General features: G+C 39.1%; 1 protein-coding gene across 1 annotated transcript in view; it reads left to right on the top strand.

Annotated features, from left to right (window-relative positions):
• The first annotated feature begins 1,782 nt into the window (after window positions 1-1,782).
• Window positions 1,783-15,960, top strand: part of pcnx2 (pecanex 2) — a 29,788-nt gene continuing 15,610 nt past the window's right edge. The window contains 23 exon segments of the mRNA XM_053232958.1: window positions 1,783-2,209; window positions 4,919-5,121; window positions 5,335-5,449; window positions 5,550-5,583; window positions 6,103-7,206; window positions 9,719-9,860; window positions 10,824-10,966; window positions 11,094-11,172; window positions 11,363-11,498; window positions 12,916-13,061; window positions 13,139-13,154; window positions 13,157-13,204; window positions 13,206-13,259; window positions 13,261-13,296; window positions 13,408-13,441; window positions 13,533-13,726; window positions 14,630-14,669; window positions 14,672-14,740; window positions 14,825-14,902; window positions 15,516-15,574; window positions 15,576-15,650; window positions 15,652-15,665; window positions 15,798-15,903. Of these exon segments, the coding sequence (XP_053088933.1) occupies window positions 2,057-2,209; window positions 4,919-5,121; window positions 5,335-5,449; window positions 5,550-5,583; window positions 6,103-7,206; window positions 9,719-9,860; window positions 10,824-10,966; window positions 11,094-11,172; window positions 11,363-11,498; window positions 12,916-13,061; window positions 13,139-13,154; window positions 13,157-13,204; window positions 13,206-13,259; window positions 13,261-13,296; window positions 13,408-13,441; window positions 13,533-13,726; window positions 14,630-14,669; window positions 14,672-14,740; window positions 14,825-14,902; window positions 15,516-15,574; window positions 15,576-15,650; window positions 15,652-15,665; window positions 15,798-15,903 (3,078 nt within the window). The 5' untranslated portion in view covers window positions 1,783-2,056.

The following is a 15,960-nucleotide window of genomic DNA, read 5'->3' as shown; positions in this document are numbered from 1 at the left end:
GGGGAAAACATGCACAGAAACTCCACCTGAGCTCACAATCGAATCAGGGACCCTGGAGCAAAAAAATGCAATACCTCAACTGAGACTGAAATTAGTGTAAGAGCGCAGGGTCAGACATGTTTGAGATACTGTGGAGCAGTGGAGGGTTCAGGGCTCAACAGTGGAGGCCGTGATTCTGGGATTTGAACTGAAATTCAGCCACTGATTCATTTCTGTGAATGTATCCCCTATGCTAAAGTGTCGTTACCTGCTGTATATATATGTTGCATCATTAAAGCAAATTTTTTTTTAATTTCGTTAGTTTAAAGGCTTTACTATATTATGTATATCCATTTTCCCAGAAATGAATCAGAAGATATTTTGATACCAAAACTGACATAAGAAATACCGAAGGTGTGACCAAACAGTTATAGTTAACTTAAGCCCTTGACACAGAAACATGTCTCTATAGAAATATCTGGATTGTTTTTTTTTTCTTCCATGGGACCTCCATATAGTTCCACTTAAATTGAACAGCACTGCTCTTTCTGGAACCCTTCATCTCATGAATAACTTCATCTCTTATAAGATTAGTTTAAAAAAAAACATTCGCGAATGTTGGGAAGGTGATTTATGCCATCATGGAGCGCATTTACAGTAATTTGTATTGTAGCCTATACACTGAAAAAAACCCCTGAAAAAACTGGCTGTAGATTTTACAGTCATTTACTGGCAGCAGAGTTATGTTGGCATGTGAACACACACGCTTCTGATCTTAACCACTGAGCCACCACAACCAGCTCAACTAGCAATCTTTTAGTGCGAGTAAATTCAGATGTAGGACTGGTTGAATCAATGCAAGCTAGTTGTGCTAGCTTTAGTAGCTCAGTGGTTAAAGCTTTGAGTTACAGAGCAAAAATGTTCAAGTCCCAGCACTGCCAAACCACCATGGTTGTGTCCTTAAGCAAAGCCTTAACCTTCAGCTCATTGTATCCTGCATCAACTGTACGTCATTAAAAAAAACAACAACAACAACAACAACAACAACAAAACCCTCAGCCTTATGAGCAAATGTCCTGGATTATGTGTTAATTTATACTACACTCCTGGGCCCAAAATGGTGAAATATTAAGCTTTTAATGGTCTTGACAACAAATCATTGGTCAGGAAATGAGCAAAAATTAAACGATTGGATAAAGGAAGTTAGCATGGGAGAGCTTTTCCCTTTGATTTCTTTAAATGTTTAAGTCTTTTGGCTCTTGATGGGCTGAATCAGGTGTGGCAGATAACCAGATAATGACTAATCTTTTAAGAAAAAAACATCCCAGAAGATATTTTTGGAAAACAAGACTATAGAAGTGAATTTCCCTGTTTCTAGTTTCTCCCCAAACAGTTCACTGCAGCAAAAGTAAATGAGCAATGGTGGCACAGGAGCTCTCAGGAGTGCATCTGTTTAATTCTTGCTAATTTCCTGACCAATGATTTGCTGTTAAGACCATTACAAGATTAATATTGTCATTTTGGGCTTGTCTCTCTCTCTCTCTCTCTCTCTCTCTCTCTCTCTCTCTCTCTCTCTCTCTCTCTCCTATTTATTTATTTATTTTCCCAGGAGTGTATGTACTATAAGATATTACAGTACTTCAGTGTAAATATGTTTTACAGTTGTTTACGGTAATTTTTTGTGAAGATAGATAGTGAATAGATAGCGAAGCTCGGCATCAGCCTATACAGCGCATTACCGTACAGCTTATAATATCAGCGCACATGTGATTGAGGGCTGGACCGCAGTGAATTAGAGTAGAGGTGGGGGCGCAAGATTCATTGAGGGCAATAGAAAGGAACATCACATAACAAACACTCCTGATCTCCACACACACACACACACACACACACGGTCCTTTAATGATGGCACACCAACAAGACGACGAGAGGACGAGAAGAAAAGCCGACGCATTTCGAGGTCCTGTATTCTAAGTGGAACCATCCGCAACATGTAGGGTTCTGATTTCCCGGGGGAAGCAGTGGAGGAGATGGCGATGGTGAGGGCGATGTGGCTCTAGTCTCTGCCTCAGTGAGGATGGGCTCGCAGGCGCTGCAGACGCTCCGGCAGGGGGTGTGGGCTTCCCTGACCGGCGGATGGTACCACGACCCCGAGCAGAATAAATTCAACAACTCCTGCCATCTTTATCTGTGGCTCTTCCTGCTCATGTTGCCTCTGTCCCTGCATCTGGTGAGTAAAACACTGCGCAGGCACGACATGTGGTTCAGCATTTCCGCCGAGGATGGAAATGAGTCAGCAGTCAATACAGGCAATATGAGCATAAATAAGACTGGGATTTCCTCTCAATCTGATATGCAGTACACACACACTTCTTAGGGGTCCAATCACCAGCATGGACACAGGACATGGACATTACTGTACGTGGAGTAATTCTAGTGTAATACAATCCACTCATTATATCCACCCTTCTTTGTCTATGGAATGTTTTCATTGTAATGCTTTTCTATATAATACCTTTAACATGTATCTTTCACCTGTACCTTTAAACATGATTTATTCTACATAATTGCACTGTAATTACCTATTACACTAATTCTTTAAATGCATTTGTTTACTAAAGCTACTAAAGGTATATTCTTGATGGTACCACCTCTGCAGGGAATGGCACCCTGTTTTCCTGATAATAATAATACTGTTACGCTTCTGTCTGCAGTGTATCGAATATAAAGTATTATATGTATTTATACTATTATGCGGATGAACTCTCAGTTGTTTCTGTCACTGTGATTTCTAAATCACAGCAGTTTTTTTTTTTTTTTTTTAATACTGTCACCCTTTCATTGTTTTCTGCCTTTCTGATATTTTTTTAATACGCCAAAGCCGGGTTTAAACGCCTGCATCAGCCACAAATCTATGAGGAACCCGGACAGAACCATTTGTGCTTCTGAGAGGGGACACAATTCCCCAGAGGTTTTAGTGTTTCTATGGATAGAAAGTTCACTCTACTGACCTAATTATTATGCCAAGGTTCAAATTTTCATGACTGTCATTACCTAAAAACCCGTACAGGCACAGTAAATCGATAGCAGGCTCTCTGAAGTCCTTCCCCATGTTGGCCCTGAGTAGTCAGCTCCACTATTCCCTGCACTCGGTTGCCTCTGGCTGCCAGCAGTCTGGCTTTGGCGCATTTTCTCTGCATGCTGTCTAAGAGATGGACAAACGTGGCATAACATTGTGGATCACACCTATCTGAAAAATACATTTTCACATCCATGCATTTAAAATTTACTTTAATAGACCTTGATTCTCATTTGTATTGAGTAAGTATCTCAGTCAGACTACACAATTCACTATGCTTTCCCTGCTTTAACATGCCAGTTTATAAAAGGGTTGATAACTACTGAATGGTTGAGTCATGTGCGACAGAGCAGTGGAATCACAGCAGTGTACTCAGGGCTGCTAAACAAGGTTGTGGCACAGAGCCTGCTAGTAGCATCATGCTGGCTATTTTTAACCACAGTCATTTTTTTTTAATATGCACAAGTGCCTTCCAATCCTCCAAGAGCTTTTATATACTCGTAGAGTAAGGGGTTCTTCAGGGGTTCCTTAAGGGTTCAATAGATAATTAAAGGATGTTAGTTTCCAATAAGGGTTCTCATTGGAACCCTTTATGATAGGGAAACACTTTATTGTAGGGTTCTACACAGTAACTTTAAGAGTTCCCCCAGAAGGACAACTAGGGTTCAAAATTTTCTAAAATTTTCTCAAAATTTCTAAAGTCGATACAAGGCTAAGATATATTCATTAAATAGGTGGAATCAGGTGTGGCTCCTGTTTGGTTGGAACGAAAACCGCTCCTTTGCCGATAAGACAGGACACCCGGGGCACCCCATTAGGCTATTTTAATCTCAACCATAACAATAGTTAATAAGCAAGCAATAGTTAGAAAGCGTAGCCTATAAAGTCACAAGGACTATTTCATCTCCATTAAAAAACGAATTGACGTGTTGCTGGTATCTAGAAGGCCTGTTTGTGGGTGAAAAAATTGATAATAGGTGAAACATACGTATGTATTTTGTGTTATATGCAAACACTCTGATATTGTATAAAGCCGAGTCTAGCTGTGAGCGGCACAGATTTTTAGCACGGGATCGTACGGCCTTGAATGCGGATTGACAAACGTGAATAGTTTTTGCTTTGTCTTCCTAAAAACTTATATGAATGTCAAATGTTCAGCTCAGTCAAACGTTCAACTTTGAAATGATCGAGCATAATTTTGCTAAGATCTGTCTGTCAATGCATCGTTCTCATTGAGGATTAAGGTGAATAGTAGTGGTGCATTTTTTTTGGTGAACACCAAAAAATCTTGCGAATGCCGTCTTGGCATCGTCAGACAATACAAACAATTTCAGCCCAATATTTGTTTCATTCTATATAGCGCTACTAAATATGGACTGAAATCAGTTCTTTTCCAGGGATCTAACTTTTTAGCTTCTAATATATTGCAGCATTGCTCATTTACATACCCATGAGCCCCTGCAGCTGCCCATTATGTTGGTAGTTAATGTCTTTGTTTTATTTAGCATAAGTGTTTGCTGTTATAAGGTTACTATTTGCCAATAAAAGAGCAAATGCATTGTTTTTGCAATGCTTCCTGGTTATTTTTCACGAATACCACAGTATATTATCTGCCAGAAATATATAAAATGAAGCATATACATATAGCTATACATAAGCCTATACCACACTTTGACAGTGCACTCTTCTTTGTTTCTTCTTTTTTTGCAACGCTATCTTCTAAAGCATCTTTATTTAAAAAAAAGGGCACCTACTTGTATTCTCAGAAACATCTCATTGGTATACAGAGCATCTAATGTGTGTGTGTGTGTGTGTGTGTGTGTGTGTGTGTTTATTTATTTTTTTACAATTGTTCCTCAGGCTCTTCCACCCACCAGTCTGGCCCTCAGTATTTACTGTACCTCAGTGACTGTTTTCTTCATCCTCATTAAGATGGTGAACTATCGCCTTCACCTAATGTTTGATGAAGGTGAAATTGTGCCCCGAAACAGTGTGTCTGACATCAGCAAAGGTGCAGAAAAAAAGAGTAATGCCTCAGACACCTGTCGTCCAGCCAGCTTGAGGTACGACACAACAGTTGAGTTCTTCTTATAAAATGATAACTTGTTTATTACGGATTATAATACTCAATGAGGATATTCATTAATAGGTGCACCAGGCTGAATACTACTCTCCTCGTTTAAAATCAAAGTGAATGCTGTGGACAGATCTAGAAGCTCTGTTTGGGTAAATGTCAGTCATTACACCAGTGGAATAAAACATTTTTTTCCCCACAGGAAGAGCAGCACAGTACCTGATAGTGTTGCCATGACAGTATTGACTAGAAACAGGGCAAGTCCAGTAATCCAAGTCACAGTGAAACAGACTGAAACAGACCCGGGACTGATTGGAGTGAGTGGTCTCCTACTCATACTGGTTAATAGAAGTAGGATGCTTTTGGGAAAACATACTTTTATGCTCAACAATATGTTTTATCCTGTTAAAACTGCAGGAGTGCTCAAAAAAGGACTCAAAACACATAGAGGGTAAGTAATAATCACACTGAACTATATTTGGCCATAATGTGTAAGCACTTGCTTATTGTGATTTTTGTTCTTCCACAAGGCCTTCTTCTGGAAGGTGACAATTTTACTGGCTCTGGGACTGATGGATTGGGTTAGAGCTGGCATGCATAACTAAGATGCATTTAATATACTCAGTATTTAAAAATAGTTAAAGCCTAGATCAATTCTTTCAGTATTCAATGGTAATTTTATGTCAGTATGAGCAGTTTTAATTTGAACAACAAGATTTCTGGAAGATGTGTCATGCTAGACAGTTCTTGGTATCTTTATTTTAATGTATGCCATGCATATGACCTTGAAGAGGATCTGTTTTATGTAGTCCTTGTAATGCTATTTGATGAGAGGATAGTTCAGTTCAATTCAATTAAAGTTTATTTGTATAACGCTTTTAACAATACAGTGTAGCGTAAAGCAATACTACTAAATGTTATAACAGAGTCTAGCACTGATGTGAATTATTTGACTGTGTGGCTTTTGCAGGCCAAGATGACACATCCTCTCAGAAGACGGGTAGGGAAAGAACCGAAGTTGAGGAGAAACTGACCCCTGAAGATGCATTTAGTCCCAATACTGACCAATCAGCCCCACTCTTGCAATCAGAGCAGAGACAGCCAACCCAAGGGGACACAGCTGATGAAGGCCTGCCCCCTTCTGCCAGCAGTGAAGAGGAGAGGATCCAAGAAGAAGCTGAGAAAGAGACACCACCACTTCCAGAGCCCGTCAACACTGGCAGCAGGTCCTCGGCGGCTAAAGAGGCTGAGGAGGAAGAGAAGCCTGAGGAGACCTACTGCTCGGATGAAATCTCTGTGGTACTGGTTGACAATTCTGGTTTATCGACCCGCCTGGACGAGAATGATACTGTGAAGATCGTTATCACAATGAGCTGTGACCCTCAGACAGCAGCGGAGCTGGAGGAGTCAGTCAGACTCAGCCTCCTGGAGTCGGCTCAATCCCGCCTAGCTCAGCAAGACCAGATGGGGGATGCTCCTGTCAAAATTCCAGTCATTACCTTTGATTCACCTCGAGAGGAAGAAGAAAGCTGTGTCAAAGATAATAAAGAAGGGAGGCTAAATCCTAATGAATTGTCTCCTCAGGAACAGGCTGTGGCTCATGAAAGTCAAGACCCAAATGAGCCAGTTGGGTCCAGTTCTGCCCAACAGGAAGTATTGTCCAATGAACATGAGGCAGAGAATCCCAGTCCGAACACTAATAACAGCTCCTCGGGCATTGATGTGCGCTCCCATCCAGATGAGAGCGAGCACACTGAGCTGAAGTCAGACACTGATGGATTCTTGCAAATCCCTTCTGGCTTTGGGAGGTGTGGTGGAGGAGGAAGGCTGCATGCAAGAGGACTTAGCATTGACAGTGGAAGGGACGCTGTCCTGATTGGCCACCGAGCCAAATCCAAGCTGCAGACCATGACCTCATCTAAGTCGGACTTAGAGGACAAAGAGGGCCAGTTGCCCAATGAGTCCAACTTTGTGGAGTTTGTTTCAATGCTGGAGTCCATCAACAGTACCAGAAGTGGGGGAGGGAAGCAGACAGAGGATGAGCAGAAGGAGGAGCAGAAAATTAAAACAGATGGTCAGTCTTTAGTCTTTTTTTGGGAGGGGTATGATTGGCTTGTTATGAGACATCTATTATCCACAGACTTGCAATGAGAATTTTAGATTTGCAATATGCATCTGTAAGGGCAAGATGCTGTCCACAGTAATACGGATACATTTAAAGATTTTTATTTTGCTTTGGCCTTCTGTGCATACTGTCCAGATATTTAAAAATGTTGATATCTGTCATTTGGTGATTAGCTCTTAGTTGTCCTCTGACCCCAACCCAATACATCTAAAATGAAGGATAAGTTAATTTGATTGTTGTGTTGGTGCTGTTTTGGTCATTCATTTGAACAAAGCTATGACATATAAACACAGCATTACTTTTTATTCACTGTTATACGACTGAGATCTGCATTCATTCATTCACCCTGCTCAGGGTTGCGGTAGATCTGGAGCTCATTCCTGGAACACTGGGAGTTTATATTGGAAATCCTCAACAGTGCACCATGCACAAATATATTCAAACACTCATTCACACCTAGGGCAGTGTAACATAGCCAATCCACCTTCTGGCATGTTTTTGAGAGGTGGGTGGAAACTGGAGAACCCAGAGGAAACCCATACGGACATGCAGAAAACATGCACAGATGGTTTTGCATGCTACTTGCAAATTCCTAATATGGACATCTTCTCTGTGTTATAGTGTGTACAGAGAACATGTTGGAAATGATACAACAACACAGAAAAAATCATTTTGATACAAAAATCACTTTTCCAAACGTATACATGTTTGTGTGGACAAGCTGTAACAGCAGCTTTCAATGAACTTCTGGAATAGCAATGAAAGTTTCTATTACAGAGATCATTGTATCTACTTCAGTAATATTCCACAGTAAATTATGACAATTTAATAAGATCGTCAATACATTAGTATAAACCCAGAAAAGAACTTACAGAGCTGTTTCAAATCTGAGTAAAATTCATTAGCTGTTGGAGATAATGAAAATCAGTCTGATATTTTCAGAGGAAAGATTTTACATTGCTGGATACATGCTTTAAGAACTGCCTTCAAAATCCTCCAGGATTTCAGCTAACTTTACTGTGATATAGGTGCTTTACTGTGATATAAGCAGAAATTATGGGCAATGCATAGACTACATCCACTTTACAGGGCTAAAGTGGTGCAGATTTGATGTTTACCCAAAATGTGACACAGATCTGTTTTTGATCAAGATGTGTAAACATGAAAAATCAGATCTTTTATAAATCAAATTGGAATTTAAGGCAATAGCCTATACAGTTCAGTAGAAACATACGCCAGCTACTTTTATCATCATGTCACAGTAATGGGTTGCAGTTAATGGACTGCAGTTAATGGATGCATCAGGATCACTGTGAGGCTGTGTGATGTTGAAACCACTGAGATGAGCTCCACTAATAATGTCCATGCTGGCCAGCAAAAGAGAAGACATAAGTGGATTTATATTTACATTTAATCGTTTGGGAGTCAAAAGTGAATTTTAAAAAAATGTGTAGAGTACAATCAAAACTGATCAACAATAAAAGGAGTGTCTGAAACTTGCCATAGTTTGATCAAGAACAAGGTCAAAGAAAATTTACAGTAGTACAGTAACAGGACATTTTTGCCTTTATCAAAGAAGAATATCCTTGGATATCATTCCTCCTATAAACACTGGAACGAAATGTTGTTTCTTCAGAATCATGCTGCAACACAGTGCAGTATGATGGTATACAGGAGTACATAAATTGCGAAACAACAGGACAACAGAACTGTATTCTGTGGAAAAAAAAACAGTGCAATTGTTTATAGATGCTACCTCGTAATGCAGTTCTGATAGAAAAATAGACGGAGAAAAAGTGTAGCAGCAAGATTGGTTTCATTGCAGCACAACAGTATTGTCTATCAGATAGACATGCTGTAATTTTAAGATGCAAGGTTGTACTGATGGTTGTATGATGGTGGGAGTTGGGATTAGTCCAGGCGGGTGTTGGAGAGCACCTCAGGAAAGAAGCTGTTGGGGAGTCTAGTGGTGGATGCTCCGGTATCTTCTGCCAGATGGCAGAGTGATAAAGAGTCCTTGAGAGGTGTGAGAGGGGTCATCCACAATGCTGGTGACCTTGTGGATTCAGTACTTATGTTTAGAGGTGTCAAGGGTGGGTAGAGAGATCCCGATGAACTTCTGAATTGATATTGGCTTAGATAATAGTTTAGGAAATATATGGAGAGAGAGTGTAAGCCAAAGTGTGCACAAACTGAAATGGTAAGTCACTTCACAAATATATAGAATACGTATGTTTTGTAACTGTAACATCAATGTAACATTCTCCAAATCAGTGCTTTTTGATAGGCTATTGAAATGTCAGCTTTTGATAAACCATAGTTTTATTTTTTTCGAGATCACTTTATTTTAATTGTACATACAGTGCAATTGAAATTTTTACGGATATGTTGCCTTTTCTCTTTGACGCTATGATATGAGAGGTATTTTGTTCTTATTGGTCCTGGTTCTGATTCTTATCAGAGGAGACTACAATGCTGGTGAAGAACTTAGAAAGCACAGATGAGGCTGGACAGCAAGGTCCTCCAAACCCTCCGAACAGTCTGGCTACGGACACACTGCACAGCCTTCCAGAGAAACGGATTCCCATCGTCTCTCCTGACAGGTGGGATTTACAGTGTTTCAATGCACAAAGCTCGGACTATATTTTCCAAGTGGCAATTAATATTAATGTTTTCCACAATAGGAGGGTCTTCAGGACAGGGGACATTGCACTTTCTGGTTTCTGTGTAACATGACAAGCAGCGTTTTGTTGTCTTATACAGTAAACTTCGAGAGAGAAAAAAAGGGTGGTTAGTGAGGGAATGACTGTTTATAGCTACTATAATGTAAGTGATAACAAGAACTAACTTGTTTTGCAGACTTTCCACAACATTATATGTAACTATAATTGATTAAAAAGCATGAAATGTTATTCAGGAACAAATTAAAAATTGTAATTGTTGGCAAATTACTGTGGAATAAGAGGAAGAAAACACTTCCAGACATGCTGTTATTGAAAAATACTAGATTCCCGGATAACAGTAACTCCATTTCACATCGGACTGCATCACACCACCTTGTCGTTGATTATTTTCCTACAACAGCACACCCTTTTATGCTTTGTTCCTTAATTATTGGACGTCTATTCAGACAGAACATTTCTATTCAGTAGTTTACAGATGAGTCTTAAACATATTCATTTCTGTTGTTTTTCTTTTAGTAGTTGATTTTATGGTAAACACCTTGTACAACAAGCGCATAATTATCAGAACATTCTAGTTTATCTTTAACCAGTATCAAGTTAGCTCAAGAATTTAAAGGTATTCTGGACCACTCATATATCAGTCCCAGTATTTCTGTAGCAAAAACACGTATAATACACTAATATAATTGTCAATATTATGGAGCCCTAGCTAGTTTGTAATTTCACCAATAATTCTTCCCCCCCCCCCCCCCCCCCCCCAACACACACACACACACACACACACACACACACACACACACACCAACTAACACACTAACAAAACCATACTGTTGAACAGTCAAAAACAATGCATAAATTACCATTTTCTCTTCACTCTTCCAGTCCTCAGACAGATAAGGAGAGGGATCCAGACTATGACTCTCTGCCCTCTCAGACGTCTCAATCAGAGAGCTCAATGCTGCAGGTCATCTGTAGACCAGAAGCAACATCTAAAGAGGAGGCTTATACCTTCCACACAGTGCACAGTAAGTGACAGATAGTAAAAAAAATACCAATGTGACACTTTAAACATGGCAAAAGTAGTAATTATTCTTATTAAGTCATTTCCAAATGAGGAGCCAAGACTAATAGGAAATGGGAAATGTTTTTCAGGAGACAGACCTCGAAAGCTGTACAATGAAAGGGCGTTAAATTTACCTCTTGGAGCTGAACTGATCACGGGGAACGTATGGTACAGTGGAAAGTCTGGAATGTCTTATCAGATTTTGTCAAACCTATTCCAAAAATTTAAGGCTAATATTCAGTGCTCTGGGTCACCAGGCAGAGATTGCAGCCATTGCTTGTAGCTAAAGAAATTCAAATCTGCATGTTGACCTGCATGATTATCTTTCCCTTTGCTTTGCCTTATTACCTTCGGTTAGTGATCTCCTTTCCACGTCCTCCAACTCGGAGGGCCAGGATGGGTTAGTGGGTGGGCATCCCGATTGTCCGTTTCAGCGCCGCATGATTCCAGCTCACCGGCTTCGGCCCAGGAGAACACACCCCGAGATCTTTCAGGCAAGAAATCCTATGTCTCATCTCCCAGTTGGACAGGAGAATGCATTTCTTCAGCACAGACTCATGTGTTAGACCATATACTGAGGGAGGTGAGATGTCAGTGATAGTAAAAATATTGAAATGAAAAATTTAATCAGTAAATGAAATATATCAGCAGTAAACAGAGCTAATACTGGCCATAGAATTTATACAGAGCTAATACTGGCCATAGAGCTAATACAGAGCTAATACTGGCCATAGAATTTATACAGAGCTAATACTGGCCATAGAGCTAATACAGAGCTAATACTGGCCATAGAATTTATACAGAGCTAATACTGGCCATAGAGCTAATACAGAGCTAATACTGGCCATAGAATTTATACAGAGCTAATACTGGCCATAGAATTTATACAGAGCTAATACTGGCCATAGAGCTAATACAGAGCTAATACTGGCCATAGAATTTATACAGAGCTAATACTGGCCATAGAATTTATACAAAGCTAATACTGGCCATAGAGCATAAAATAGAATAGAGACAACTACATGAGTAGAATACAGTAGAATGAGTTACACTAGAGTAGAATAAAGTATCATAGAATAGAATAGAGTAGAATATAGCACAGTATAATACATGATTATTAAAGGAATAGAATAGAATGGCATAGAATAGAATAGAGTCAAGTAGATGAGTAGAATACAGTAGAATGTGTTAGAGTAAAGTAGAATAAAGTATCATAGAATAGAAAAGAATATAGCACAGTATAATACATAATTATTAAGGGAGTAGAATAGAAAGGCATAGAATAGAATAGATACTTATTAATGGAGTATAGAGCAGAAGAGAATAAAATAGAATTGAGTCAAGTAGAATGGAATAGATGAGTAGAATACAATAGAATGTATTAGGGTGGAATAATGTAACATAGAGTAAAATAGAATAGAGCAGAATAGATGCACATACTTAATAAGAGAATAGAGTGTCCTACTGACATTGTACAGTGAATTTAGTTATGTGTATGGGTCATCAAAAATTCTATTGTGTAATAATGTGTAGATAAATGTCATTGGAGTGGTCCACTGATGTCATTAAAGATGTCTAGAGAAGTGGTAGCTCATTGTTAAGCTGTTAAACTAGCAATCAGAAGGTTGTGAGTTCAAAACTGCTAACCTGCCCACTGCTGGGCCCTTGAGCAAGGCCCTTAACCTCACCTGCCTCAGGTGTATAATGAGATAAGTGTAAGTCGCGTCTGGATAAAGGTGTCTGTCAAATACCATAAATGTAATGCGAATTCTACAGAGATTTTTTTACTTGTATTGTGAGGTTTTTCTTTGTTATGATATTTACACATTATTATTAATTGTATGTAAATGAGCAGCTTTCAGATGAAGACAGGTCCGTCTGTCATAGTGTGCTTATATTGTTCGACTGCAGGAGGAGGATTCTCTTGACGACTCCTCTGACACGACTACTGAGGAGAAGCCATCTCGGAAGCTCTACTATAAGATGAAAATTTTTCCTGGGAAATGGATCAACATCTTGTACGATCCGGCTGACCTTAAATGGCGCTGCTGGACCAGGTCAGAAATTTACTGTTGTACATTAACTTGGATATAAAGCATCTGAAACCAAACTGAGCATTTCCTGGTTCTTACAGGAATCAGGACTGGAAGAGGAGAACATGGCTGCTGTGTTTTTAGCATTCCTGGTTGCTTTTCTGGGCTTTTGTGCTCCTGAACCATGTTGCCTTTAAGGACTTTTGGGTTTTCCAGTTTTGTCCTGGTCATGGCCAGCTGTCAGTACTCCTTATTAAAGGTAGTGTAGCTCTGTGTACTGTACTGTCTCTAACGTATTACAGCTCTGTTCAGTAAATGGACGACTTGTTGCTGTTTATAGGCTGTTATAAACTGTTCTTTGTTTTTGCAGAGTGTCCAGCCAGACGCAGCATCACCTACTCATGTGAGTGCAATCGAATCAGAACAGCATTAATTATGGCATGTAATGGGGTTCATTTAGGACTCACCACCTTTTATGGCTGTTGTTTTTCGGAGGACATAATCGAATCATTGCCTACAGTCGAGCTGCATATTTCTGCATGTTCTGTGGCCTTATTTGGATTCTGGAGTTGAAGCTAAAAAGATCAGACCTTCCTGTGTTCACCTTATACGGCATTACGATTGTAATGTCGACATGCTCCTAGTTTGTACAAGATATTTTAATTGGTAAGTATTAGATGTATTAAAGGGTTGCACATCTTTTTTTAAATAATAGATGTATTAAGATTTTTCTCATTTTTTCTCATTCTCTAAAGAAACAATATGTATATTTACTAAATTCTTACATTACTGTAGTAGAGTAGTAGCTACATTTTCCTCATCTGTTTTGAATTGCTGTTTTTATGGCACAGTTGTACTGCGAATAGCCAAAAATAACTGCTGTTTAGTATAAAACTTTAATCATATTAGCGTGCTGAGAGCACAGTGTGTCCTCCCAAAGTTAATGAAAGCAGGCAGTATTATGGCTGGTTAAATACTTAGTCATAGTCATTGTCATTGTTCTGTTCTTCGGCCCATAGCGGCTCATGAGCTACTTGTGGGTGAAAATCTGTCTTGATAAACATGCTCTATGGCATAATACATCCCTGGCAGGTTTTGAGCATTATGTTGTTTTTTTTATTGGTAATTTAATATTCAGTCTAGATAAATATTAAACATTTGTTTGGGACAAACAATTCTGGGTAAATTTCAAATGAAAATTCATACCTTGTTTGACGTTGTTTCTCCCCCCCTTTTCTTTGGGTAAGGCCACGTGGTGCAGCATATAGGGTCATTGGTCAGAGTGAATAAGGAGAAATATTGTTACTATTATTATCTATTATTACTTTTATGCAAAAATTGAGAAAAGATTGTATGCTAAATGTAATAGTATTTAGTATTTAAAGGACCAGTAGAAATATTAAACTTAAAGTAAATCAGTGGGAGGTGTTTAATCAAAATGACCACTCAGAGATACACTGATAAAAAAGCAAAAAAGAATATATATTTTAATATTTTTATTTTAATATAAAAATGTATTTCAGTATTTGTATTTTATATGTATGTATGTATGTATGTATACTTACTTTTACTTTTACCTTTGCTCCTTTTAGGATTTATCATACTGCTTTCCAATAACCTTCCTTCTTGCCCTCTCCCACAAATCAATACATTTGTTATTTACTTTCTCGAGCAAATTGATATACACTTTTTTGGTGGAACAGGTTTGTAACAATTTTCTGTAATTTAGTACAAGTTATAAACCAATTTAATGAGGTTGTCACTGACCTTTTCTCTTTTCTTCTTAGCTGCAACTGGACTGTATTCAGCCTTCTACTGTAGTAGGGAGGGTCTGTTGGTGTTAACATTACTGTATGGATTCTGTCGTGGTGCGCTTGAAGGTGGTGGTTTAATTTAAAAAACATTCTGTGTTACACTGTTACTGCCCTGTAATTATAGGATGATATACGAGAAGAGCTGGATGGTTGAATAGTGGGGCATGGGCCAGTTTTTTCTTGCCTAGTTGATATTTCTGTGGTCAGGAATTAACACGTCTGCTCTGACGTAAGTGGAGTGGCATTTGTGGCTAAGGTTCAATGGTATTTTTCTGATTTCAAGTGAAACTGTAAAATTCCTGTCCCCTTTTTTACAGCCTAGTTTTATGGATGTGACTATTTATGTCACCCACTTAAATAGATAAATAGGCTATTTTACCAACTACTAACTACATACAACTGAGTGATTGATTTTATTTGTAACAAATATGAACAACTGCGCTCATTTGGTGAGTTCTAAATGTATGAATCAGTCAGCTAACTCATCATTACGCATTGGTACATCTGATAATTAATAGGAATCAGTAGAATATCTAATATGTAAGGAATAAAACACAATGAGGTGTGATGTTATAGGAAATAATCAGTTTAGTTTAGTTAGGGTTCAGTTCTAAGCCTAGTCAGACACACTCAGTTCATATACAACTGTCACCATGGGGTGAAGTTGGACTTCTTTCTCATTGCCATTGCTCATGTGTGCAGGAACCTTGGAACGAGCAGCACAGTCCCAGCCCTGTTCTCTGGGTTTTGTGCTCTGCTGGTAGCCCTGTCTTATCATCTCAGTCGACAAAGCAGTGACCCCGTCTGTACTATTGTAAGAAAACCCTATTTGCATAGTGTATTTCTCAGCTAGAGTGTTACATTATGCTTCTCTGCAAGAGCCAGATACATCTGATATTACACACCTAATTAATAAATACTATTTCTTCTGTGTCCCTCACCTCAGCACTTTGTTTAAGTCCATATTCATGCCAGCACTGGGGGAAGACGAGGTGGAGGAAGAGCCCTCTGAGAATGAAGATCCTCTTCCAAAGAAGCTCCAGAGCTCAGTGGTAAGGACCATTATGGTTAATATGGTGCAGATGGAGCCCTGCTGGTCTGATTGCCTG

This window comes from Pangasianodon hypophthalmus, chromosome 3, assembly GCF_027358585.1.
Source record: "Pangasianodon hypophthalmus isolate fPanHyp1 chromosome 3, fPanHyp1.pri, whole genome shotgun sequence".
NCBI lineage: Eukaryota > Metazoa > Chordata > Actinopteri > Siluriformes > Pangasiidae > Pangasianodon > Pangasianodon hypophthalmus.
The sequence above is the reverse complement of the archived record's forward strand: the minus strand, read 5'-3'. Positions and strand labels throughout refer to the sequence as shown.